We start from the raw sequence: 23,152 nt of genomic DNA on the forward strand, positions 1-23,152 counted from the left end.
AAGGTGTCAAGACAATTCTTAGATGATCACGTGTAATGTGTCAAAGTTTCGGACAGTTTGGTCCGATACCCTTAAAAAAAAGTGTTGTGTTCGAATCGACTGATTTGAAGAGGGTTTCACTGCTCCTTAAATGAACGAAATTTTGTTTCCGCGAGTACAGATAAGGGACGCTCCTTTCCTCCCGGGGTCCAGGTCCGAAAGTGAGCGACTTTCGCCCGGACGAGCAGGAAACCGAGTGCTGATGAGAGGAATTGAATTCGTTAAAGGCCCTCCCTCTCTCTCTTTCCCCCCCCTCCCGCCCTCCCTCCCGAGTGCACTCGAGCTCGAACGAACGTCGGCGAGGGCGACGCCGCCGGCTCGGCCGCTCAGTCTGCGCGAGACGCTCCGACCGAGAGGTTCTTCGCGGCTCTTCTCTCTTCCCGGTCTTCTGGTCGCTTGACGTTCGAATTAAATCTACTCGTGCACCCTCGTAGAGGCCTGCCTTCCGCGTTCGTTATCTCCCTTCGATCAGGAGGGAATCAAAATCGAGGGAATTTTCGAAGCGTCCTGCAGCCATTGACCGCAGACGATTCCAGGATTTCCTGAGAAATCCCAAGGAGGGAAGGAAGAGGAGAGAGTCCTGCCGGGCCACGTTCCTATACGCTCTCGAAATTCCCATCCGGCACAGATGGTCAAAGGTAACGGAGCGAACTTTTATTTTTGTTTGAACTTTTATGTTAGTATCGAACTTTATCTCTGTTGACGAATTCAAATATCGAACCTCATTGGCGGTTGCGATTCAGGGTATGTTGACAGTTTTTGGGCTGATATCCCGAGAAAAAATGTCGTTGGACCAAGGAAATATTTTGTCGAATCGATGAATATTTCATTCGAATGAATTTATGACTTCGGTATTATGACAATTCATTTGGATTTTGTTTCGGTTAAATCATTATTTTTTTATTCAACGGAATATTTCGTGGGGACTGTTCGAAGAAATATTTCTTTGGATGAATGCATTTTTCTTTTTTTTTTTTTATGAGGGTGCTGATGTGCAGGAGGAAATGTTGATTTGTGAATACAAAAGTGTAGGGTGAAATTTGAATTTCGATACTTATTGGCGGTTACGATTTAGGAAGTATTGACATTTTTAGGGTCACTATTGTTGAGCCGTTAGATGGTGATTCGTAAAGACAAAAGTGTTGGGTGGAATTTGAATTTCGATATTTATTGGCGGTTGCGATGTAGGAAATATTGACATTATTTGGGTCGCTATTGTTGAGCCGATACATGGTGATTCGTAAAGACAAATGTGTTGGGTGGAATTTGAATTTCGATATTTACTAGCGTTTGCGATTTAAGAAGTATTAACATTATTTTGGTCACTATTAATGGGCCGTTAAATGGTGATTTGTAAAGATAAAAGTGTAGAGTAAAATTTGAATGCCGACACTTATTGGCTGTTGCGATTTAGGAAATATTTACATTATTTGGGTCGCTATTGTTGAGTCGATACATGGTGATTTGTAAAGATAAAGGTGTAGGGTAAAATTTGAATGTCGATACTTATTGACGGTTGCCGTTTAGGAAATATTTACATTATTTGGATCGCTATCGTTGAGCCGATACATGGTGATTCATAAAGACAAATGTGTTGGGTGGAATTTGAATTTCGATACTTTCCTAGTAGCACAAAATATTTATCCAATATTTTCTATATATTTAACGAATATCATACATTTTNTAAATTATTGAAACTAAATATGTCATTGAGATTTTCTACAAGTATTTCAAATATCTTCGAATGAAATCTACAAGAAATCTTAAAAAGATCTGTCGCTGGAGATATTTAGCAAAGATTAGAAAGAAATATTTAGAAATTATTCTATGCTATTAGGGTTATTGGCGGTTGCGATTTATGACATATTAACGACTTATCGGGATTGCTATTAAGGTGAAGTGAAACCCCCTTCAAATGAGTCGATTCGAATACAACACTTTTTTTTAAGGGTATAGACCAAACTGTCCAAAACTTTGACACATCACTCCTGATCATCTAACAATTGTCCTGGCACATTCAAAATTTGGTTTTTTTTTCAAAAAAAATTTTCATTTGAACGGGATAAAGGCAAAAAAAGTGTTGTATGCGCTTCTATGCTAAAACGATGGTAATACGAGGTCTCGGGGTGAAAATTTAATTGACCTGGAAATCACAGATGGCGCAAGGTGTCCCTCTGCAGTCAATTAGGGCCCCACAAAGTATGAATCCAGAGGATTTCTGGAGTTTTACTTCAATTTCTTTATAATTATTGTACGAAAACGACAGGTGGAGTATGCCATTTGGTACAATACCCAATATAATTCGATACAGCTGTCAGTATTGTAGTGGTAATTCTTAATGTATCTATATAATAAGTAATATATGTAAAGGGTGAGATGGAGGGAGAAATAGAGAGAGATGAGAGAGAGGGAACCAGGAGGCTAAAAGGCCGATTTATTTTATTGCTGACTGACATTGCTCCATAACGCACACCAAAAGGAAAAGTTAAGCCCCTCTCTCTCTCTAATTGGTACTATTTGTCATTTGCGTTTTGTTCTTGTACCATTTAATTTTGTTTAATTCATCTTTCGGTTTATGTATCGTTTTATTCCAACGTAGCGTTTTATTCTTATATTTATTTATTTTTGTATTGTTATATTTTCCGTTAGAGCGATTATTTTATTATTTATTCTTTTAAGTTCGTTTCTGTATTGGTCTCGGTCTCTTTTTATTCTATTTATAATTTGCGCATCTTGTTATTTATTTATTTATTCTTGTTGGTTTAATATAGAGACCTTTTAGAATTCTTCGTTTCTCTTCATTGATTTGTGTCCTCTTTTTAAAATCCATCTCTGGAGAATATCCAACAGTTACAATATAAAAAGAAACGTTGGCAGCGTAGGCATTTAGAAAAATCTTCTTTATCGACGTCGATCAAGTTCCTCGACGTGTTTCACTTCACCTTAATGGACTATTAGAAGTTGATTTGTAAAGACAAAATTGTCGGGAGGAAACGATACGATTTGGAGTAAATGAACCTCATTAGGCTATTTTATAGATTGTATTCTAGGGCTTGAAGAAGTACTGGGAATTATTTTCAAGGCAAATGGAATAGGGGACTGCGTCGTTCCTACGTCTTCGCCTCAGGTCAGAGGTCGTCGAAGTGGATCTATTAACAACCTCCGAGGAATGAGGGGATTAATTGGGACGTACTTTTAATAGGCTTTGATTTTATGGAAGACTCTTTCAAGATTTCATACAGAAGACGAAGTTAAAAAGCGCCGTTTCCTGATTATATTCCACTATCCCGGTGTCGCGATTTTTAATGATATTCATCGAAAAGTAACGTAAATAGACAAATAACCAAGATAGGTATTAACACAGTCGCGACCGGCAAATTTTTTCCGTTTCAAATACTGAGTACCGGCGGAAATAATGAAATTCTGAAACTGGTTGTCGCAAACTTGTATCGTGTATCGTTATGGACGTGATTCACGACAGCGGCTATCAGTAATAGAATTTAAAATGACGTGAATTCACGTCAGCGGCAATGAAGAATAAAACTTGAAAAGACGTGAATTCACGTCAGCGGTCGCGAATGTGTTAAATTGAAAAAGTGAAAACTTATCGAGAAAAAAAGACTCGTTCGGCCAATGACCAATAATAGTGCGAAGAAACTGCGTAAAATGAAAAAAGACGTTTATAATCGATTAATTTCCTTAAGGGGTTACACCACTTTGACCCACCATCGTTAACCAACGATTGCAAGAGAATGCTAGCTTGTCTCGGGGCTAACACGTGTCCCTCGGTGCAAAAATGTAGTTGCAGCTAAACGTCACAGATGGCGACGTCGGTCCTAAACAGTAGTTGGAACAATCAATTCACGAGATTTCGACAGTTTTACGTCGATCTCTTCATCGTTACTTTACCGAAATGACATATGGACCGTGTCAATTCGTATAATTATCAACGTGGACTGTAAAAGACTTCAACATAAATATAAATGTCGGTAACGTGACGCGCCAACTAATGTTACCCCTTAAGTATTCAAAATGACGTTACCACCAAAAAGGTTATAGATGATGTTTAATCTATCGATCTGAATTAAATTTCTCAGCGCCTTTCATATCTTAATAATTACCTAACTAAGGCGACGCTTCGTTTCGTGTCGAACAATAGATGGCCTATTGTCAATTTACGCTGCATATTGAGATATTCCATCAAATAAGAAATGAAATATCCCGCACAGACGGTGCTTTTATTAAGACTCGTCACACATGACTGGCGATCGAACTAGAAACGATCATTCCACGCATCAATGGATATCCAGGTGGCATACTGAATTAATCGATTATACATTTTGTAATACAGAATGCCTAAGAAAAATTAACACAGCGCATGATTCGTTTCTATTCAATCGGCGCTCAGCGAGTATTAAGGGGATATGAAAATGGTATCCGAAAGCTCAATCGTTCATAAAACTTTTTTACGAACAGGGTGTCTCAAATCGTTTCATACTTTAAAACGTGAATATGGAGACTTTAAGGTAGGTCCTGAAATTCGCGAAATTTCATTTCTTATAAACTATTTCTAAAATACCTATCAACAAATTTGAAAAGGATTGAAATTTCATAAGTTTCAGGACCTTCCTTATAGTCTCCCTATTCACGTTGTAAAGTTTAAAACTATTCGGTAAATCGAATTGGGAGAAAAGTTTTATAAACAATACCTCTTTGGCGCCACTTTCACATCACCTTAAGGGGATGTGAAAGTGGCATCCGAAAGCTCCATCGTTCATAAAACTTTTCTACGGACTGGGTGTCTCAAATCGTTTCATACTTTAAAACGTGAATATGGAGACCCTAAGGTAGGTCCTAAAACTCGCGAAATTTCATTTTTTATAAACTATTATTAAAATACCCATAAACAAATTTGAAAATAATTGAAATTTCATGAGTTTCAGGACCTTCCCTATAGTTTCTCTATTCACGTTGTAAAGTTTCAAACCATTCGGTAAATCGAGTTGAGAGAAAAGTTTTATAAACAAAACCTCTTCGATGCCACTTTCACATCACCTTAAATACGGAAAATGACGTTGAGATAGGAACTCGTGAAAATGATTTAATTGATAGGAATTGGCTCATTTGATGTCGCGAAATCTCAACGAAGTATCAATCTTGATATATTATGGAACTTGACATTAAGGGGATGTGAAAGTGGCATCCGAAAGCTCAATCGTTAATAAAACTTTTTTACGAACTGGGTGTCTTCAATCGTTTCATACTTTAAAACGTGAATATGGAGACTCTAAGGTAAGTCCTAAAACTCGCGAAATTTCATTTTTTATATATTATTTTTAAAATACCCATTAACAAATTTGAAAAGAATTCAAGTTTCATGAGTTTCAGGACCTTCCTTATAGTCTCCCTATTCACGTTGTAAAGCTTCAAACTATCCAGTAAATCGAAGTGGGAGAAAAGTTTTATAAACAAAACCTCTTCGGCGCGACTTTTACATCCCCTTAACCAACCGTGCCCATAAAGGGGATAGTGGACATTTAAACGATTTCTCAATTTTCCTAGCTGTTTAATGGCCCGTTGCACTTTTGCCTCGAGCAACCGGGACACTTAATTGCTATATCACTTCTCGTAATTATACCGTCTAGTATTTTCCATGCGTTTATCTTAAAGCGAATCAAGACATGACCGGAGTCGAAATTTGAATTAATTAGGGCCTCTAATTGAAGACATTAAGTGGATGTTAAAATCATATTACGGGGAGTTTAGATAATACAAAGGAGTATTCCCACCGTTTTAACATAGATGCGCAGAAAACACTTTTTTTTGCCTTTACCTCGTTCAAATGCGAGTTTATCGATTACCAGAGTGTTCTAAATTGTCGTAAAATTGTCCTGACCCTATCGTTTCTCATATCAGAGCCTTTGATAATTGTATATTGATCAAAATATGAGAGCTCGACGCCATTTTGGTTCTGGTCTGGACTGAATTAAAAAAGTTTGTCCAAAAATCCAAATTTTGAACGTGTCAGGACAATTCTTAGATGATCAGGAGTGATGTGTCAAAGTTTCGGACAGTTTGGTCTGATACCCTTAAAAAAAAGTGTTGTACTCGAATCGACTGATTTGAAGGGGGTTTCACTTCACCTTAACCACCGAAAAGGTCCGCCTTGTTTTCCGGCATCCGATATTAATAATTCCCTATCGATGTCCGGTTTACCCGATACCACAAACTTTCTACCATTCCACCCTCCTTTTATTTTCCGAAAGGCTTTATTTACGAGCTCGTGCACCAAATGCTCGATTTCCCGCGTGGTTTATTTTCGAACACTTTGCGGCTCTCACGGAGGGCCATTCGAAAAAAGGAATCCAGAAGAGCATCGAGTACCGATCTCTCTACCGTTTGTTTGGCTAAGGGATTCGCTAAGGTTCCTCGGGACTGCAAAAGCCACGGCAATAATGGCGAGCTGAGAAATATTCTGTTCACTTTTATTAACTCGTTCCGCGAAGATGTAAATCGAGGCGCGAAGATCAGAAGTTCATCTTTTTCGATGATTTGAGATTGCTCAAACTCGATGCACCGAGTTGAAGTAGCTGTACAAGTAACGATAAATCCTAGGGATTTGTAATCTCCTCAGGTAAATCTAATTCTTCTGTACTGTCCTAATCTCGTCCGCATGGTACTTAAGGTGAAGTGAAACACGTCGAGAAACTTGGTCAACGTCGATAAACAAGATTTTTCTATATGCCTACGTTGCCGACGTTCGTTTTTATATTGACAGCTGTGTCGAATCGTATTGGATATTGTACCAAATGGCGTTTCCGTACAATAATTATAAAGAAATCAAAGTAAACGAACAATTCAGAATACCGTGGAAATTGAATATTGCAGAGTCAGATGGGAAAGTATGGGAAATAGTGTCATCAACGATTGCAAAAGAATGCTGACTTGTCTCGGGGCTAACACGTGTTTTTAGAGCAAAAATGTAGTTGCAGTTAAACGTCACAGATGGCGACGTCGGTCCTATACAGTAGTTAGAACAATGAATTCACGAGATTTCGACAGTTTTATATCGATCTCTTCATCATTACTTTACCGAATTGGCATATGGAACGCTTCAGTTCGTATAATTATCAATATTGACTGTAAATTACTTCAACATAAATATAAATTTCACTAACGTTACGCGCCAGTTTGTTCATACTTGAGTATTCAAAATGACGTTCCCACCAAAAAGGGTATAGATGAATTTTAATTCATCCAATTTAATTTAACCAACGATTGCAAGAGAATGCTAGCTTGTCTCGGGGCTAACACGTGTCTTCAGGGCAAAAATGTAGTTGCAGCTAAACGTCACAGATGGCGACGTCGGTCCTAAACAGTAGTTAGAACAATGAACACGAGATTTCGACAGTTTTACGTCGATCTCTTCATCATTATTTTACCGAAATGACATATGGAACGATTCAGTTCGTATAATTATCAACGTAGAGTGTAAAAAAACCTCAACATAAATATAAATGTCGGTAACGGGACGCGTCAGCTTATGTTACTACTTAAATATTCAAAATGACGTTCCCCCCAAAAATGGTATAGATGAATTTTAATTTATCGACATCGATTAAATTTCTCAGCTCCTTTCATATCATCTTGGGTGGCGGTGAAAGGTCAATTTATGCATACGAAAGCGTCAGTATATTTATGAAACTTTTTTCCAAACCGGGAGTACCGAACAATTTGAAACTTTAACACGTGTTTATGGAAGTCCTAATGAAAGTCGTGAGACTAAGGAAATTCCATTTTATGAAATAAAAAAGAAAAATACTTTTATTCCCGCAAACCTCAATTATTTAGACGTTTTCCTATCATTTCAAATGTTATCCTTGCACACATTAATTAACTGCAGGACCTGCCTCGACTAAAGACCGCGGCTACAATTTAGCAGGAATAAGGTGCACTGCAGGCAGATACTTTCCCTGCATTAAGCGTCGGTTAATTAGGACACGGGTCTAATTATTCACGGAAATTGCAAGGTGCGCATTACACGCGGCTGGCATATTAGAGGAAGAAAACCGACGCACGAGTGTCCCGGATAGCTTCATCCGATTTAGCCTCTTCATTTTTGCACCTTTTGACGCAAGGCAGATAACGTCGTGGCCGTATTCATCATCTGCGTGGTTTACCGGCCGTGATTACGTTAAAAAAAAAAAAATTGCGCAAGCTCACACGACCAGTAGAATTATTATAATATTTATGTATCCACCTTGCGCGGTCCAGTTCGCCAAGTCGTCGTAAGGAGAATACCGCGGTAGCGATATTTATTATAATATTTTATTATAACAACGAATTATTATAATATTTATGTATCCACCTTGCGCGGTCCAGTTCGCCAAGTCGTCGTAAGGAGAATACCGCGGTAGCGATATTTATTATAATATTTTATTATAACATTATGTGTACTATAATATTATGTGTATATAATGAATTATTATAATATTTATGCATCCACCTTGCGCGGTCCATTTCGCCAAGTCGTCGTGAGGAGAATATCGCGATAGCGAGGTACGCGAATTTTTCTGTACCCGATTCTCGCGCACGTAGAGATTCGTTTATGCAAATAGCCGGCAAGTATCTACGAGGAATATCGATCGCAAGTATAGGTGGTTACCCGCGTTGCGATATATCTCTGTAAACCAATCTGTACAGCTTTAAGGTGAAGTGAAACACGTCGAGGAACTTGGTCGACGTCGATAAAGATATTTCTAAATGCCTACGTTGCCGATGTTCGTTTTTATATCGACAGCTGGGTCGAATTATATTGGGTATTGTACCAAATGGCATACTCCACCTTTCGTTTTCGTACAGTAATTATAAAGAAATCTAAGTGAAACTCCAGAAATCCTCTGGATTCATGCTTTCTGGGGCCCTAATTGACTGCAGAGGGACCCCCTGCGCCATCTGTGATTTTCAGGTCAATTAAATCTTCACTCCGAGACCTCGTATTCCCATCGTTTTGGCATAGAAGCGCATACAACACTTTTTTTGCCTTTATCCCGTTCAAATGCGAGTTTATCGATTACCAGAGTGTTCTAAATTGTCGTAAAATTGTCCTGACCCTTTCGTTTCTCATATCAGAGTCTTCAATAATTGTATATGGATCGAAATATGAGAGCCCGACGCCATTTTGGTTCTGGTCTGAGCTGAGTTAAAAAATTTGTTCCAAAAATCAACATTTTGAAACAGTCAGGACAATTCCTAAGTGCTCACGAGACATATGTCAATGTTTCGGACAGTTCTATCCAATACCCTTAAAAAAAAAGGTATATTCGACTAGACTGACTCGACGGGGGCTTCCACTTCACCTTAAAATCCTGGGTCAAACCGAGGGGGATTTACGTAATGTATTTTATTTATTGGACAAGAACAGGAAAAAAACCGCCGGTTTTAACCTGAATGGGTTAAAGTTTGCCAACTCTGGATCGTTGCCCCATCGCGCGGGTCTTTACGACCGCGCTTAAACACTTTTTGCCGGAAATGCCGCGATTACTACACGCATATTAAGGTGAAGTAAAACCGCCTTCAGATCAGTCGATTCGAATACAACACTTTTTTTAAGGGTATTTGACCAAACTGTCCGAAACTTTGGCACATGACTCGTGATCGTCTAAGAATTGTCCTGACACATTCAAAATTTGGATTTTTGGAAAAAATTGTTTAACTCAGCCCATACCAGAATCAAAATGGCGTCGAACTCTCATATTTCGATCAATATGCAATTATTGAAGGCTCTAATATGAGAAACGAAAGGGTCAGGACAATTTTACGACAATTTAGAACACTCTGGTAACCGATAAACTCGCATTTGAACGGGATAGTGCAAAAAAAAGTGTTTTCTGCGCTTCTATGCTAAAACGATGGGAATACGAGGTCTCGGAGTGAAAATTTAATTGACCTGAAAATCACAGATGGCGCAGGGGGTCCCTCTGCAGTCAGTTAGGGCCCCAGAAAGCATGAATCCAGAGGATTTCTGGAGTTTTACTTCGATTTCTTTATAATTATTGTACTAAAACGACAGGTGGAGTATGCCATTTGGTACAATACCCAATATAATTCGACCCAGCTGTCAATATAAAAACCAACGTCGGCAACATAGGCATTTAGAGAAATCTTCTTTATCGACGTCGATCAAGTTCTTCGACGTGTTTCACTTTTCACCTTAAACATGTTTTCCCGGAAACTCCGCGATTACTGCAAGCATATTAAGTGTCCGTAATAATAGGCCGAGTCGGAAAAACTCTCGGCTACATTGTTGCACCATCGAGGAATGTTTCTTGCATCGGCAAGAGTGACTCTCGAGTTTCGATCGGTCGATAGCGAGACAGCGTCGTTGGAGGTTCATATCGTTGCTTGCACGTAAGACGATACGAGAGCTGACGTTACATACCGTCGCGAGGCGTTTAATTAAGCCGTATGTACCGAAGAGACAATGCAAGCAGGCAAGGCCGTTCCAGCACGTTCTTCCAAATGTTACTTCCTGCCCTTTGTTTCACCGGCTGCGGGTTAGGAAAAACGGAAAATGCGGAAGAAAACCTACGGGGAAACGGCCTTGGTGTAATCCGACCGCGCGGTGCAAACTGCGCCTTAAGGTGAAGTGAAACACGTCGCGGAACTTAATTGATGTCGATAAAGAAGATTTCTCTAAGTACCTACGTTGTCGACGTTCATTTTTATATTGATAGCTGCGTCGAATTATGTTGGGTATTGTACCAAATGGCATATTCCACCTGTCGTTTTCGTACAATAATTATAAAGAAATCGATGTAAAACCCCAGAAATCCTCTGGATTCATGCTTTCTGGGGCCCTAATTAACTGCAGAGGGACCCCCTGCGCCATCTGTGATTTCCAGGTCAATTAAATTTTCACTCCGAATCCGCGTATTCCCATCATTTTAGCGTTGAAGAGCGTGAGACACTTTTTTTTGCCTTTACCCCATTCAAATGCGAGTTTCTCGATTATCAGAGTGTTCTAAATTGTCGTAAAATTGTCCTGACCCTTTTATTTCTCATATTAGAGCCTTCAATAATTGTATATCGATCGAAATATGAGAGCTCGACGCAAGTTTACTTCTGATTTTGGCTAAGTTAAAAAATTCGGCAAATTCAGAAATCCAAATTTCGTAAGTGTCAGGATAATTCCTAGATGCTCAGGAGTTATTTGTCAAAATTTCAGACAATTCTATCCGATATTCTTAAAATAAAAATGTCTTATTCGAGTCGACTGATTTGAGGGAGGTTTTACTTCACCTTAAAGTGAAGTGAAACACGTCGGGGAACTTGATCGACGTCGATGAAGAAGATTTCTCTAAGTACCTACGTTGCCGATGTTCATTTTCATATTGACAGCTGGGTCGAATTATGTTGGGTGTTTTACCAAATGGCATACTCCACCTGTCTTCTTCGTACAATAATTAAAAAGAAATCGATGTAAAACTCCAGAAATCCTCCAGATTCATGCTTTCTCGGGCCCTAATTGACTGCAGAGGGACCCCCTGCGCCATCTGTGATTTCCAGGTCAATTCAATTTTCACTCCGAGACCTCATATTCCCATCATTTTAGCGTAGAAGCGCGTGACACTTTTTTTGCCTTTATCCCGTTTAATTGCGAGTTTCTCAATTACCACAGTGTTCTAAATTGTCGTACAATTGTCCTGACCCTTTCGTTTCTCATATCAGAGTCTTTAATAATTGTATATTGATCGAAATATGAGAGCTCGACGCCCTTTTGGTTCTCGTCTGTGCTGAGTTAAAAAATTTGTTCCAAAAATCGAAATTTTTAAACTGTCAGGATAATTCCTAAATGCTCACGAGACATGTGTCAAAGTTTCGGACAGTTTAATCCAATACCCTTAAAAAAAAATGTATTCGAATCGACTGATTTGAAGGGGGTTTCAATTCACCTTAACCCTCTATGGGCCCGTGTAACTTTCAGGTCACATTTTAAATGAAAAATTTTTTTTCATTTGCATATATAGGTTCCTAATTGCTGATTTTTCGTTCCCCCAATTTTTTTTTTATTTAAAACAAAAATTCGGCCCATAGAGGGATAACGAGTGCCAAGTTTACGGTGTTTCATTCATGAAACTCAAAGACAGGAGCTTCGTAAACGCGTTGAGATGCTTCGCCGCTCCCAGAATCGATCCATACAAATCCTAAGAAATGATTTTCCTGATTTCAGGGTCGCTGCCGGACATTGCCGTGACGATGGCCTCAGGTCGGGAGATACACGGAGCGTTCAGGTAATTTTTCGCCAAACCCAATGTTTTCATCTTGGATGTTTATCCAGGATGTACCCTGGTGGGTGCGAATGCCTTTTTTTACAAACTCTACTACCGGTGAAATAATATGTAATGGGGAGGCATTTGCCCACTGAAGACCAAACCTAACAGTTACGTGACTTAAAACTAACAAATAACATAACGTTTGTTCCAATGTAATAACCTAGCAGTTACGTAACATAGAGCTAACTAGTTACATGACATTTGTTACAATGCAGTAACTTAAGGTGAAGTGAAACACGAAGAGGAAGTTGATCATCGTCGATAAAGAAGATTTTTCTAAATGCCTACGTTGCCGACGTTGGATTTTATATTGACAGCTGGGTCGAATTATATTGGGTATTGTACCAAATGGCATACTCCACCTGTCGTTTTTGTACAGTAATTATAAAGAAATCGAAGTAAAACTCCAGAAATCCGCTGGATTCAAACTTTGTGGGGCCCTAATTGACTGCAGAGGGACCCCCTGCGCCATCTGTGATTTCCAAGTCAATTAAATTTTCACTCCGAGACCTCGTATTCCCATCGTTTTAGCAGAGAAGCGCATAAAACCCTTTTTTCCCCTTTATCCCGTTCAAATGCGAGTTTATCGACTACCAGGGTGTTCTAAATTGTCGTAAAATTGTCCTGACCCTTTGGATTCTCATATCAGAGCCTTTGATAATTGTATATCGATCGAAATATGAGAGCTCGACGCCATTTTGGTCTGGGCTGAGTTAAACATTTTTTTCCAAAAATCCAAATTTTGAATGTGTCAGGATAATTCTTAGATGATCATGAGTCATGTATCAAAGTTTCGGGCAGTTTAGTCTAATACCCTTAAAAAAAAGTATTGCATTCGAATCGACTGATTTGAAGGGGGTTTCACTTCACCTTAACGGCGTTCGCTACCAAAGTGGGGACGATGACTTCCACCGCTAGATGGCATTGGCATCGAATTCGGTGGGAGGTAACCAAAACGTACTTTCTCGCTTTGGTCCAATACCCTTAAAAAAAAGTGTATTCGAATCGACTGATTTGAACGGGGTTTCACTTTACCTTAAGGGGATGGGAAAGTGCCCCGAGGGCCGCTATCTAGGAGGTCGTCGACGGATTTACCGGCTCCGGGGTAGAAATACCATCCCATCGGAAGGTTCCTCGCGCGAGCACCCACATCCGCTTATCGCGCCAGAGGGCGCGACGCTCGCGGGGGGAGTTATTTCCAGAATTTTCGTGGGAGTACATTTCCGATACGACCTTCGGTAAAGTTCGCGCGTGGGAGAGCCAGTCGATACGCGGAGTGTGTACCTCGGAGCGCGGATTGCCGCTCGGTGCGCCGCGTATACCGCGGGGCTATTTCCTTCCGAATATTTCATGCCACTCGGAAGGAGCGACCGAGGACCGCGGAGGGAACCTAGATGGTATAGTCCGACGAGCCCCTCGACCCCCGCCCGGCCGTAGACCACAAGCCCATCCGAGTTCTTCCGAGAATAGCGGCCTCATGGACGAGTCGGACACTTTCTTAAGGTGAAGTGAAACACACCGAGGAACTTGATCGACGTTGATAAAGAAGATTTTTCTAAATGCCTCCGTTGCCGAGGTTCGTTTTTATATTGACAGCTGTATCGAATTATATTGGGTATTGTACCAAATGGCATACTCCACCTGTCGTTTTCGTATTAAACATATAAAGAAATCTAAGTAAAACTCCAGAAATCCTTCGTATTCATGCTTTCTGGGGCCCTTATTGACTGCAGAGGGACCCCCTGCGCCATCTGTGATTTCCAGATCAATTAAATCTTCACTCCGAGACGTCGTATTACCATAGTTTTGGCATAGAAGCGCATACAACACTTTTTGGGGGGTGTAAAAAGGGTCTTATTCGAGTAGCCTGGTTTGCAACGGGTTTCACTTCGCCTTAAATCCTTGAGGAGAAAAAGGGACAAAATTCGAGTAGACTGGTTTGCAATGGGTTTCACATCCCCTTAAGTCCCTGGGAAGAAAAAGGGACAGAAGTCGAGTAGACTGGTTTGCAATGCGTTTCACTTCGCCTTAAGCCCTTGGGGAAAAAAAGAAATAAAATGCGAGTAGACTGGTTTGCAACGGGTTTCACTTCGCCTTAAGCCGTAGGGGAGAAAAAGGGACTAAATTCGAGCAGACTGGTTTGCAACGAGTATCACTTCGCCTTAAATCCCTGCGGAGAAAAAAGGACAAAATTCGAGTAGACTGGTTTGGAACGGGTTTCACTTCGCCTTAAGTCCCTGGGGAGAAAAGGGGAGAAAATTCGAGTAGACTGGTTTGGAACGGGTTTCACTTCGCCTTAAGTCCTTGAGAAGAAAAAGGGACAAAATTCGAGTAGACTGGTTTGCAACGGGTTTCACTTCACCTTAAGTCCTTGGGGAGAAAAAAGGACAAAATTCGAGTAGACTGGTTTGCAACGGGTTTCACTTCGCCTTAAGTCCCTGGGAAGAAAAAGGGACAGAAGTCGAGTACTCGAGCGACGCCTATCTGGATCGATCCGGGGAACGTCAACGAGCCCTACTGTACCCTCGCGCAGGAGTAGGACGTGACGTAGGACGGCCCTGCATCCAATCGCTTTTTTTACAGACACGCTCTATAAATACTGTCCTATTCGGTGGAACGGCTGAATTCGTTTCTTTCTCTTTCTACTTTTCACAAAAGGACGACGCCGGATACACGTTGAGCGGGTCCAGGTCGGGGGAAAAGAACTTTAACGATCCTCGCCGTGCCCACGTATGCGGCGGCTCGGTGACGCAAGTCTGACGCAAGCGGCGACCGTTCCTACCGGAGCATCGCGGTTTAAGGTGAAGTGAAACCCCCTTCAAATCAGTCGATTCGAATACAACACTTTTCTTTAAGGGTATTAGACCAACCTGTCCAAAACTTTGACACATCACTCCTGATTATCTAAGAATTGTCCTGACACATTCAAAATTTGGATAAAAAAAAAAATTTTTTAACTTAACCCAGACCAAAAGCAAAATGGCGTCAAGCTCTCGTATTTCGATCAATATACAATTATCAAAGGCTCTGATATGAGAATCGAAAGGGTCAGGACAATTTTACGATAATTTAGAACAGTCTGATAATCGAGAAACTCGCATTTGAATGGGGTAAAGGCAAAAAAAGTGTTGTATGGGCTTCTATGCTAAAACGATGGGAATACGAGGTCTTGGCGTGAAAATTTAATGGATCTGGAAATCACAGATGGCGCAGGGAGTCCCTCTGCAGTCAATTAGGGCCCCAGAAAGCATGAATTCTGAGGATTTCTGGAGTGTTACTTAGATTTCTTTATAATTTTAATATACGAAAACGACAGGTGGAGTATGCCATTTGGTACAATACCCAATATAATTCGACCCAGCTGTCAATATAAAAACGAACTTCAGCAACGTAGGCATTTAGAAAAATCTTTTTTATCGACGTCGATCAAGTTCCTCGACGTGTTTCACTTCACTTGAAGGTGACGTGAAACCCCCCTCAAATCAGTCGACCCGAATAAGACACTTTTTTTTTTAAGAATATCGGATAGAATTGCCTGAAACTGTGACAAATAACTCCTGAGCACCTAGGAATTATCCTGACACATACGAAATTTGGATTTCTGAATTTGCCGAATTTTTTAACTTAGCCAAAATCAGAACCTAAATGGCGTCGAGCTCTCATATTTCGATCGATATACAATTATTGAAGGCTCTAATATGAAAAACAAAAGGGTCAGGACAATTTTACGACAATTTAGAACACTCTGATAATCGAGAAACTCGCATTTGAATGGGGTAAAGGCAATAAAAGGGTATCATGCGCTTCTGTGCTAAAACGATGGGAATACGAGGTCTCGGAGTGAAAATTTAATTGACCTGGAAATCACAGATGGCGTAGGGGGTCCTTCTGCAGTCAATTAGGGCCCCAGAAAGCATGAATTTAGAGGATTTCTGGTGTTTTACTTCGATTTCTTGATATTTATTGTACAAAAACGACAGGTGGAGTATAGCATTTGGTACAATATCCAATATAATTCGATACAGCTGTCAATATAAAAACGAACTTCGGCAACGTAGGCATTTAGAAAAATCTTCTTTATCGACGTCGATCAAGTTCCTCGACGTGTTTCACTTCACCTTAATCGCCCGATGCTCCTTCCGGCTCTTTGTCGAAAATGCGCGTCTAGAGAGGACGCGCCCCCGTTCGATGGGAAGACCGAGGTCCGACCCTCTCGCCCTGGTCGATTCCGGCGACCTCGGGGACCCGGGGGGTGCGGGAAAAACGGATCTCGCATCCGTCAAAGTCAGCTGATCGGGCCACCGCGAGGAACGCGTCGAGGCGGAAGCGCCGCTCTGGATTCGTCGCTTCATTTAATTCGCCCACTTTAGCGCATTTCCATTCCCGTCCACTCAAGCTCTTCGTCTTTTCATCTCGGGCCTTAAGGTGAAGTGAAACACGTCGCTTGAATATGCTAGACTAATCTACGTATTAAGGTGAAGTGAAACACGTCCAGAAACTTGATCAACGTCGATAAAGAAGATTTTTCTAAATGCATACGTGCCGACGTTCGTTTTTATATTGTCAGCTGTGTCAAATTATATTGGATATTGTACCAAATGGCATACTCCACCTGTCGTTTTCGTACAATAATTATAAAGAAATCGAAGTAAAACTCCAGAAATCTTCTAAATTTATGCTTTCTGGGGCCTTAACCCTTTGCGGTCGCATTTTCCCAAGATCAAGAGGATTTTGGTGGCTGAGAGTAGACATACGACCGCAAAGGGTTAATTGACTGTAGAGAGACCCCCTACGCCATCTGCGATTTCCAGGACAATTAAATTTTCACTCCGAGACGTTGTATTCCCGTCGCTTTTGCATAGAAGCGCATAAGACACTTTTTTTGCCTTTATCCCGTGCAAATGCGAGTTTATCGATTACCAGAGTGTTCTAAATAGTCGTAAAATTGTCCTGACCCTTTCATTTCTCATATCAGAGGTTTTGATAATTGTATATTGATCGAGATATGAGAGCTCGACGCCATTTTGGTTCTGGTCTGGGCTGAGTTAGAAAATTTTTTTTTAAAAATCCTAATTTTTAATCTATCAGGACAATTCTTAGATGTTCAGGAGTGACGTGTCAAAGTTTCGGATAGTTTGATCTAATACCCTTAAAAAAAGTGTTGTATTCGAATCGACTGACTTGAAGGGGGTTTCACTTCACCTTAATGTTATAACAATGACCTGGCGGCCGGATTTAGGCGCCTCATCCAACAATTGTACAACAATTTAGAACACGCTGGTAATCGAGAAACTCGCATTTGAACGAGATAAAGGCAAAAAAAGTGTCCCGTGACCCTGAATTGGTCAACAAAAAAAAATGTCTTATGACACGTTCTCGCTCTCAGACTCATCACCAGCATTCATTCGTGCCGATAACTCGAGTCCCAAGTAAAACTGCTCCGAATTGACTGAAGTACCCAGTGAACATTGTTATATAACTGTTGGGTAAATGTTACGTTTTCGAAACTAACACGTTATGTAGCATAAAAGTAGCATGGAAGTTAGATGTTAGTTATTATTTCCCACTCGGTAAGGTAACATGTAATATAACACGTTATATCAATGTTACATTAATGTTATAATTTCAGTTACCTTATAATAATATTAATTTATCATCCATTTAATAAAATAGATGACGCAATTTTATCCAAAATTATATAATTTTTTATTTTTAATTATTTCTTGGTACTTGACAATATTTAGATATTAAATGACAAATCAGATTTTCAATGAAATTATGTAATGATAAACAATCTGATTTTACTTAAAGACAATTAGGATTTCATTCGACTAGCAAACAATGACCGATAATGTATATGCGCGTATGAATTAAAGTCACATTTTTTCATACGAGTAGTAAACAAAACATGACATATATTAATCTTACGACATTTGACGATGAATTATGACAATGACGATGACGACGATATAATAAAATAAATGACAGTTAGCCCCAATGTAGTTCCGTTTTGTTACAAGTATGTGCTGCATATACCCAGTAATATCAGGACAGTAACATAATGTAAGATGAGAGTAACAAAGTTACGCTACATTTATATAGATCTGATGGTAACAAACGTTATGTTATTTCTTAGTTTTAAGTTACGTAACTGTTAGGTTATTACGTTGTAACAAACGTTATGTTACATGTTAGTTTTAAGTTACGTAACTGTTAGGTTTGGTGTTCAGTGGGTACGAGCTAGACTCGAGTATAACCAGCAGAAATCTTGGACCCTCTATTTTCGATCGGCGGGAAATCAGATCAAACCTGAAATCTCGACGTCGCGAAAGCCGATAATCCCGGCTAGAGATATTCGAGGGGCTGTCGAGACGCGCGTTCGGCGTCGCTAAATCGCGGCCGGAAACGCTAAGGAGACGTTTATTTCACCGGGGATGTACGGGAAGACCCGCCTTGGGAGGATTAACTCTCCTGCCGGGCCATTCTTTTCCCTCGAGCCGAGCTGCAAAGCTACTTTGAGCCGGGATTACTTCGGCTAGTATGCCGTTTTATTCGAGACTTCCCAAGCGGGGCTCCCAAAGCGCGAGAAGGAGGTCCCCGGATCGGGGAAGAGATGAACCGGATCGCAGGGGGACTTTGAAGAGGCTGTGAGTCGTCATTAGGAGCCTTGGGGGGCCATTTCGATGCTAATAAATGGCGGAAACGAGAATGGGCTACCGTCCAACGGGACGGTCTTCTTCTTTGAGCCGTCCGTTCGAGTACCAGCGACGATTGATACGTTGAGTTTCCTCGGGAAGGCTGCACTTTCTGTAGGGTAACTTTGGGTAATAAGGCCCACCATAACTTGAAAGGATACGAGCAGACCGTGCATGGACAATGTTTGTTTCAGGTACAAACTAAAAATAAAATATAATTCTAAACGAATACGTAATTAAAAAGTTTGCTCGGGACGGCTGCACTTTTTGTAAGGTAACTTTGGGTAATAAGGCCCACCGTAACTTGAAAAGCTTGTAAAAATTAAAATATTAAGTATTTTGGGAACGGGAACCGAGCAGACCGTACATAGACAATGTTTGTTTCAGGTACAAACTGTAAAAATAAAATATAATTCTAAACGAATACGTAATTAAAAGGTTTGCTCGGGACGGCTGGACTTTCTGTAAGGTATCTTCGGGTAATAAGACCCACCATAACTTGAAAGGATACGAGCAGACCGTGCATGAACAATGTTTGTTTCAGGTACAACCTAAAAACTAACATATAATTCTAAACGAATTCTTAATTCAAAAGTTTACTCGGGACGGCTGGACTTTCTGTAAGGTAACTTTGGGTAATAAAGCCCACCATAACTTGAAAGGCTTGTAAAAATTAAAATATTAAGTATTTTGGGAACGGGAACCGAGCAAACCGTACATGGATAATGTTTATTTCAGGTACAAACTAAAAATAAAATATAATTCTAAACGAATACGTAATTAAAAAGTTTGCTCGGGACGGCTGCACTTTCTGTAAGGTAACTTTTAGGGCCGTCACATAGTACGACCCCCTTAAGTAAGAGCACAGCTCAAACGGGACCGGTAATTGATTAGCGACCAGAATTATTCCCAACTGACAAGGAAGGTATCCCAGATCGATCTTTCCGATTTGATTTCTTAAAGAAATCGAAGTAAAACTCCAGAAATCCTCTGGATTCATGCTTTCTGGGGCCCTAATTGCCTGCAGAGGGACCCCCTGCGCCATCTGTGATTTCCAGGTGAATTAGATTTTCACTCTGAGACCTCGTATCCCCATCGTTTTAGCATAGAAGCGCATAAAACACATTTTTGCCTTTATCCCGTTCAAATGCTGGTTTATAGATTACCAGAGTGTTCTCAGTTGTCGTAAAATTGTCCTGACCCTTTCGTTTCTCGTATCAGAGCCTTCGAAAATTGTATATTGATCGAAACATGAGAGCTCACGTCATTTTGGTCTGGACTGAGTTACAAAATTTGTTTGAAAAATCCAAATTTTGAATGCGTCAGGACAATTCTTAGATGATCAAGAGTGACGTGTCAAAGTTTTGGACAGTTTGGTCTAATGCCTTTAAAAACAAGTGTTGTATTCAAATCGACTTATTTGAAGGGTGTTTCACTTTAACCCTTTGCGGTCGTATGTCTACTCTCAGCCACCAAAATTCTCTTGATCTTGGGAAAATGCGACCGCAAAGGGTTAATATAAGATTACAACGCGAGTGTTGTTGCAACCGGCCCTAGCGAGGTGCTGGTAACAACCCTAGTTCCTAAACCTCCTTTCTTCCGGTCATATAACGAACTCATCCTTTCCTTTCCAGCTTGATAGTGGACGACGTGGACTCTCAGTCGATCCTGAGCGAGAGCCCGGACTTGGACGGAGTGTCAACCGGCAGCAGCTCTCAGAACTCCACGTCCCAAACCCCTTTGGACAGTCCGGGGAGTCCCAGGGAGAGGATCAAGCAAATCCAGGTGGAGGCCGAGACCCGCAGAGGGGAGTTCGCGAGGCTCCTGGAGGAACACGCCCAAGTGGTCCGGAAGCTGAAGATGATGGAGGCCGAGGAACAGATTACCTCCTCCACCGGGAACGTGATCGGTCCCACGCACGCGTGATTCTGAAGATCCCTTAACCGCAGGATGGGACCACGCCACGTTGCCGACATAGCGTCGAGGCTAAGGACGAGGTTGCGGCTTCGTGCGACAAATCCTGACGACTAAGCCTCGACCTTTATCATCTGATTTGCTCCTAGGTTATCATTTTTTTCCTCCAGTCGGCAACGTGGCGAGCGATTCGGCGGGCTCGCTGATACGAATGTGGCGAAGATCCTGGAATCCAGCCAATCGGCGTTCGGCTTCTCTTGGCCTTAGTCTTGCGTTCGCCATGGGAAGAGACGACGATGGCTGACGATTCGTTCGCCGGAGAAGCACTTCGTCTCACCCTCGGGTCCGAGGGTCGTCCTCGCGGGGTGATTAGACACGCTCGATGATTAGACTAGCGTAAGTCTAGCTGACTATACGAACAGAATGACCTTCTGATCGCGACAATAAGCAGGAATATGTACTTCGCGTCACGAGTACAAAATTCTAGGGCGCGAACGCGCCCTTAGGGCGACGTAGCTCGCCGATCGATCACCGATCGATCACCGATTTGCGGAGACTAGCGTTAGTTGCGGCTGGCCTAAACACTGGTGAACGGTCTTTTTAGAGCGATCCTCGAGGTACTTCTGTTTAGGGAGATTCGAGTTAGCGACACGGTACGCTTTAAGACGTTTAGACCGTTCCAGGTTAGCGGATTAGCGTTCCTGGAGATGAGTCGATGGAGCTGGCTGCAGGTTTTAGACGGGATTGGTACTTTTGGGCCAAGTTGCGTTCACTTCGGCCTCGTGTTATCCTGCAGCCGGGTATAAAACGTAGATTTCCTGTCCTGGTCACCTCTTCCGGTACCATGGCTTCTTCTAGTGGGAACCAAAGCCATCTCCAGGCATCCGAAGACGCGTATTGAGCTGATCACCAAGCGCCTCACTGAAATTTTGAGAAAATTGTATGTGACTGCTAAACAGGCGGGTTGTTTACTTACGGTTTAAGGGGATGTGTTAGTGGTATCCGAGGGATCGATCGTTCGTGGAACTTTTCTCCAAACTGAGGGTACTGAATCGTTTCAAACTTCACCACGTAAATGTAGAGACTCCAAGGAAAGTCCCGACACACGTGAAATTTCATTTTTTTATCCAAAATTTTAAGGTGAAGTGTTTCTCCCACCTCGGTTTACCGAATAGTTTGAAACTTTACAGCACGAATAGGGAGACTGTAAGGAAGGTCCTGAAACTCAAGAAATTTCAATTCTTTTCAAATTTGCTTATAGGTATTTTAAACATAGTTTATAAAAAATGAAATTTCCCGAGTTTCAGGACCTACCTTAGGGTTTCCATATTCATGTTTTAAAGTATGAAACGATTTGAGACACCCAGTTCGTAAAAAAGTTTCACATCCTCTTAAGGTGGTGTGAAAGTGGCGTCAAAGAGGTTTTGTTTATAAAACTTTTCTCCCACCTCGATTTACCGAATAGTTTGAAACTTTACAACGCGAATAGGGAGCCTGTAAGGAAGGTCCTGACACTCAAGAAATTTCAATTCTTTTCAAATTTGCTTATAGGTATTTTAAAAATAGTTTATAAAAAATGAAATTTCCCGAGTTTCAGGACCTACCTTAGGGTCTCCATATTCACGTTTTAAAGTATGAAACGATTTGAGACACCCAGTTCGTAGAAAAGTTTTATGAACGATTGAGCTTTCGGATGCCACTTTCACATCCCCTTAAGGTGATGTGAAAGTGGCGTCGAAGAGGTTTTGTTTATAAAACTTTTCTCCCAACTCGGTTTACCGAATAGTTTGAAACTTTACAACGTGAATAGGGAGACTATAAGGAAGGTCCTGAAACTCATGAAATTTCAATTCTTTTCAAATTTGTTTATAGGTATTTTAAAAATAGTTTATAAAAAATGAAATTTCGCGAGTTTCAGGACCTACCTTAGGGTCTCCATATTCACGTTTTAAAGTATGAAACGATTTGAGACACCCAGTTCGTAGAAAAGTTTTATGAACGATTGAGCTTTCGGATGCCACTTTCACATCCCCTTAAGGTGATGTGAAAGTGGCGTCGAAGAGGTTTTGTTTATAAAACTTTTCTCCCAACTCGGTTTACCGAATAGTTTGAAACTTTACAACGTGAATAGGGAGACTATAAGGAAGGTCCTGAAACTCATGAAATTTC

General features: G+C 40.9%; 1 protein-coding gene across 1 annotated transcript; it reads left to right on the forward strand.

The window, feature by feature from the left end:
• The first annotated feature begins 381 nt into the window (after positions 1-381).
• Positions 382-22,166, forward strand: LOC105696140. Its single transcript, XM_012418364.1, has 3 exons — positions 382-677; positions 12,272-12,332; positions 20,704-22,166. Exons 1-3 carry the CDS (start codon positions 668-670, stop codon positions 20,993-20,995), a joined length of 363 nt encoding a protein of 120 aa, XP_012273787.1. The 5' UTR covers positions 382-667; the 3' UTR covers positions 20,996-22,166.
• Positions 22,167-23,152: the final 986 nt, after the last annotated feature.

The sequence above is a fragment of the Orussus abietinus genome, unplaced genomic scaffold, assembly GCF_000612105.2.
Source record: "Orussus abietinus isolate OABI.00-Male unplaced genomic scaffold, Oabi_2.0 scaffold473, whole genome shotgun sequence".
Classification (NCBI taxonomy): Eukaryota; Metazoa; Arthropoda; class Insecta; order Hymenoptera; family Orussidae; genus Orussus; species Orussus abietinus.

Excerpts from the sequence above, each read along its gene's own strand:
- LOC105696140 (XM_012418364.1), top strand. Across the intron at positions 12,333-20,703 it reads GAGATACACGGAGCGTTCAG|CTTGATAGTGGACGACGTGG; the intron begins GTAATTTTTCGC and ends TTTCCTTTCCAG.